We start from the raw sequence: 6,053 nt of genomic DNA, 5'->3' as shown, positions 1-6,053 counted from the left end.
CACAACATCCTGTACATGCTACACAACATCCTGTAGGTCCATGCTACACAACATCCTGTAGGTCCATGCTACACAACATCAGGAGAAGCCTCTGCTGTACCGTGCTGTGATACTAATAAGTCGTTTTATGATCATACCTCTTTGGGAGTTCACATATCCATAGACGGGGCAGAGGAGGTTCTCCTGCTCACGTTGGAGCTTTCTGGCTTTAAGAACGTCACAAACACACTGATGGAGGTACGAATACTGACACTGAGGAAGGGTGGAGGAGAATAGCAACATTAATATAATTATTTATTAATTATGTAACATAACATAATATAATATTATATTATATTATATAACACAACATAATATTATACAATGTAATATTATATAATATACCATAATATACCATAATATAATAGGATATAATATTACATTATAATATATTTTATTATATTATAATGTTATATATATATATATATATATATATGATTCCACCTCTTTCTGGAGTCGCAGGTTATAATATAATATAACATAACAAAATATGATAAAATATTATATTATATTATAATATAACATACTTTTATATTGTATAACATCATATTATATTGTATAACATAATATAATAAAATATGATATGATATTATAATATCATATATTTAATCTCACCTCAGTCTGCACCATGTGTGACCGGTGGAGTCGCAGGTCAAAAACGGAGCCGTAGATATCCAGCGTGTCCTTGGAGTCCAGCTGCTGCAGAACCCGGTCCAGAACGATGAAGGTCCCGGTCCGACCCACTCCGGCACTGACACACAGACCAAGGGTTCATCACAGATCATCACGTCTGAATTAGTTGATCTTCTAAGTTGTGTTGTAATGAACAGACGAGGACGTAAAGGTGGACGGGGTTGGAGTCCTGGTTCGGTACCTGCAGTGGACCACGGTGGGTCCAGATCCAGGACTTCTGTTGATGTAGTCCCGCACGGTCCGGACAAACTGGATGAGGGACTGCGTGGTCTCTGGGACTCCGTGATCCGGCCACACGGTGTAGTGAAACTGACGGACCAGCCGGGTGAAGCTCAGCTGCTCCTCCTGACACCCATGAAGCAAACTATGAAACATGAGCTAATAATAAACATGAGCTAATAATAAACATTACCAGATCAACTAAACATGAGCTAATAATAAACATGAGCTAATAATAAACATGAGCTAATAATAAACATTACCAGATCAACTAAACATGAGCTAATAATAAACATGAGCTAATAATAAACATGAGCTAATAATAAACATTACCAGATCAACTAAACATGAGCTAATAATAAACATGAGCTAATAATAAACATGAGCTAATAATAAACATTACCAGATCAACTAAACATGAGCTAATAATAAACATGAGCTAATAATAAACATGAGCTAATAATAAACATTACCAGATCAACTAAACATGAGCTAATAATAAACATGAGCTAATAATAAACATTACCAGATCAACTAAACATGAGCTAATAATAAACATGAGCTAATAATAAACATGAGCTAATAATAAACATTACCAGATCAACTAAACATGAGCTAATAATAAACATGAGCTAACAATAAACATTACCAGATCAACTAAACATGAGCTAATAATAAACATGAGCTAATAATAAACATTACCAGATCAACTAAACATGAGCTAATAATAAACATGACATAATAATAAACATGAGCTAATAATAAACATTGCCATGTCAACAAAACATTAGCTAATAATAAACATGACATAATAATACACATTAGCTAATAATAAACATGACCTAATAATAACCATCACCATATGAACCAAACATGACCTAATAATATACATGAGCTAATAATAAACATTACCATATAAACCAAACATGAGTTAATAATAAACATTAGCTAATAATAAACATAAGCTAATAATGAACATTCCCATGTCAACAAAACATTAGCTAATAATAAACATGACATAATAAAAAACATGAGTTAATAATGAACATGAGCTAGTAATAAACATGAGTTAATAATAAACATGACCTAATAATAAACATTACCATATCAACCAAACATGAGCTAATAATAAACATGAGCTAATAATAAACATGACCTAATAATAACCATTACCATATCAACCAAACATGAGCTAATAATATACATGAGCTAATAATAAACATGAGCTAATAATAAACATGAGCTAATAATAAACATAAGCAAATAATAAACATGAGCTAATAATAAACATGAGCTAATAATAAACATAAGCAAATAATAAACATGAGCTAATAATAAACAGAAGCTAATAATAACATGACATTATAATGAACATTAGCTAATAATAAACATTAGCTAATAATAAACATTACCATATCAACCAAACATGAGGAAATAATAAACATTAGCTAATAATAAACATGAGCTAATAATAAACATTAGCTAATACTACCATTACCATATCAACCAAACATGAGCTAGTAATAAACATTAGCTAATAATAAATATGAGCTAATAATAAACATAAACTAATAATAAACATTAGCTAATAATAAACATGAGCTAATAATAAACATAAGCTAATAATAAACATGACATAATAATAAACATTATCTATTCATAAACATCAGCTAATAATGAAGTGGTTTGTTGAAACAACGTACGCTACAGATGGTGAACTCTCGTATGGTCCACTCAGGGAGAACGGACTCTGACATCATCCTGACGATCAGGTCTCCGTAGTACAGAGGGTCCTGATCAAAGGGCCAGTAGTGGTCACACTTTACCTGGAACAGGTGAGGAAGAGGAAGAGGAAGAGGCTCAGTGCTGCTGAAGCGTCAAATAGAATAACAGTGACCTTTATACTCACCCTGCCTTTCTCCACACACTGAGTGACCATCACCATGTTGTGGACATTCTGCTCCCAAACCAGCTTCCAGAAATCATCTTTGGTTCCTGGCAGAGGACCCTGTGCGGCAATGTATTCCCGCCGGAAGTTGTTCCCCTGAAACATGCAGGGACTTTAAAACTGGCTGAAACATACAGGAGGAAGTTTACAACTGACTGAAAGATACAGGAAGAAGTTTAAAACTGACAAACATACAAGAGGAAGTTTAAAACTGACTTAAAAACATACAGGAGGAAGTTTACAACTGACTGAAACATACAGGAGGAAGTTTAAAACTGACTGAAACATACAGGAAGAAGTTTAAAACTGACTTACAAACATACAGGAGGAAGTTTACAACTGACTGAAACATACAGGAGGAAGTTTAAAACTGACTTAAAAACATACAGGAGGAAGTTTAAAACTGATTTAAAAACATACAGGAAGAAGTTTCAAACTGACTTAAAAACATACAGGAGGAAGTTTACAACTGACTTAAAAACATACAGGAGGAAGTTTAAAACAGACTTAAAAACATACAGGAGGAAGTTTAAAACTGACTTAAAAACATACAGGAAGAAGTTTAAAACTGACTTAAAAACATACAGGAGGAAGTTTACAACTGACTTAAAAACATACAGGAGGAAGTTTACAACTGACTGAAACATACAGGAGGAAGTTTAAAACTGACTGAAACATACAAGAAGAAGTTTAAAACTGACTGAAACATACAGGAGGAAGTTTAAAACTGACTTAAAAACATACAAGAGGAAGTTTAAAACTGACTGAAACATACAGGAGGAAGTTTAAAACTGATTTAAAAACATACAAGAGGAAGTTTAAAACTGACTTAAAAACATACAAGAGGAAGTTTAAAACTGACTGAAACATACAGGAAGAAGTTTAAAACTGACTGAAACATACAGGAGGAAGTTTAAAACTGACTGAAACATACAGGAGGAAGTTTAAAACTGACTTAAAAACATACAAGAGGAAGTTTAAAACTGACTGAAACATACAGGAAGAAGTTTAAAACAGAATGAAACATACAGGAGGAAGTTTAAAACTGACTTAAAAACATACAAGAGGAAGTTTAAAACAGACTGAAACATACAGGAGGAAGTTTAAAACTGACTTAAAAACATACAGGAGGAAGTTTAAAACAGACTGAAACATACAGGAGGAAGTTTAAAACTGACTTAAAAACATACAGGAGGAAGTTTAAAACAGACTTAAAAACATACAAGAGGAAGTTTAAAACTGACTGAAACATACAGGAGGAAGTTTAAAACAGAATGAAACATACAGGAAGAAGTTTAAAACTGACTTAAAAACATACAGGAGGAAGTTTAAAACAGACTGAAACATACAGGAGGAAGTTTAAAACTGACTTAAAAACATACAGGAGGAAGTTTAAAACAGACTGAAACATACAGGAGGAAGTTTAAAACTGACTTAAAAACATACAGGAGGAAGTTTAAAACAGACTTAAAAACATACAGGAGGAAGTTTAAAACAGACTTAAAAACATACAAGAGGAAGTTTAAAACAGACTGAAACATACAGGAGGAAGTTTAAAACAGACTTAAAAACATACAGGAGGAAGTTTAAAACAGACTTAAAAACATACAGGAGGAAGTTTAAAACTGACTTAAAAACATACAGGAGGAAGTTTAAAACTGACTTAAAAACATACAGGAGGAAGTTTACAACTGACTGAAACATACAGGAGGAAGTTTAAAACTGACTGAAACATACAGGAAGAAGTTTAAAACTGACTTAAAAACATACAGGAGGAAGTTTACAACTGACTGAAACATACAGGAGGAAGTTTAAAACTGACTTAAAAACATACAGGAGGAAGTTTAAAACTGACTTAAAAACATACAGGAAGAAGTTTAAAACTGACTTAAAAACATACAGGAGGAAGTTTACAACTGACTTAAAAACATACAGGAGGAAGTTTAAAACAGACTTAAAAACATACAGGAGGAAGTTTAAAACTGACTTAAAAACATACAGGAAGAAGTTTAAAACTGACTTAAAAACATACAGGAGGAAGTTTACAACTGACTTAAAAACATACAGGAGGAAGTTTACAACTGACTGAAACATAAAGGAGGAAGTTTAAAACTGACTGAAACATACAAGAAGAAGTTTAAAACTGACTGAAACATACAGGAGGAAGTTTAAAACTGACTTAAAAACATACAAGAGGAAGTTTAAAACTGACTGAAACACACAGGAGGAAGTTTAAAACTGATTTAAAAACATACAAGAGGAAGTTTAAAACTGACTTAAAAACATACAAGAGGAAGTTTAAAACTGACTGAAACATACAGGAAGAAGTTTAAAACTGACTGAAACATACAGGAGGAAGTTTAAAACTGACTGAAACATACAGGAGGAAGTTTAAAACTGACTTAAAAACATACAAGAGGAAGTTTAAAACTGACTGAAACATACAGGAAGAAGTTTAAAACAGAATGAAACATACAGGAGGAAGATTAAAACTGACTTAAAAACATACAAGAGGAAGTTTAAAACAGACTGAAACATACAGGAGGAAGTTTAAAACTGACTTAAGAACATACAGGAGGAAGTTTAAAACAGACTGAAACATACAGGAGGAAGTTTAAAACTGACTTAAAAACATACAGGAGGAAGTTTAAAACAGACTTAAAAACATACAAGAGGAAGTTTAAAACTGACTGAAACATACAGGAGGAAGTTTAAAACAGAATGAAACATACAGGAAGAAGTTTAAAACTGACTTAAAAACATACAGGAGGAAGTTTAAAACAGACTGAAACATACAGGAGGAAGTTTAAAACTGACTTAAAAACATACAGGAGGAAGTTTAAAACAGACTGAAACATACAGGAGGAAGTTTAAAACTGACTTAAAAACATACAGGAGGAAGTTTAAAACAGACTTAAAAACATACAGGAGGAAGTTTAAAACAGACTTAAAAACATACAAGAGGAAGTTTAAAACAGACTGAAACATACAGGAGGAAGTTTAAAACAGACTTAAAAACATACAGGAGGAAGTTTAAAACAGACTGAAACATACAGGAGGAAGTTTAAAACAGACTTAAAAACATACAGGAGGAAGTTTAAAACAGACTGAAACATACAGGAGGAAGTTTAAAACTGACTTAAAAACATACAGG

At 32.4% G+C, this 6,053-nt stretch overlaps 1 protein-coding gene across 1 annotated transcript in view; it reads right to left on the bottom strand.

The window, feature by feature from the left end:
• ptprbl (protein tyrosine phosphatase receptor type B, like) overlaps nt 1-6,053 on the bottom strand; it is a 36,014-nt gene that overhangs the window by 2,464 nt on the left and 27,497 nt on the right. The window contains exons 25-29 of the mRNA XM_079223464.1: nt 2,861-2,995; nt 2,655-2,777; nt 914-1,077; nt 655-790; nt 138-252 (exon numbers count right to left, since the gene is read on the bottom strand). Of these exons, the coding sequence (XP_079079590.1) occupies nt 138-252; nt 655-790; nt 914-1,077; nt 2,655-2,777; nt 2,861-2,995 (673 nt within the window). The remainder of the gene's footprint in view (nt 1-137; nt 253-654; nt 791-913; nt 1,078-2,654; nt 2,778-2,860; nt 2,996-6,053) is intronic.

Source organism: Taurulus bubalis (assembly GCF_910589615.1).
Source record: "Taurulus bubalis genome assembly, chromosome: 9".
NCBI lineage: Eukaryota > Metazoa > Chordata > Actinopteri > Perciformes > Cottidae > Taurulus > Taurulus bubalis.
This window is presented reverse-complemented; position numbering and strand designations above follow the sequence as displayed.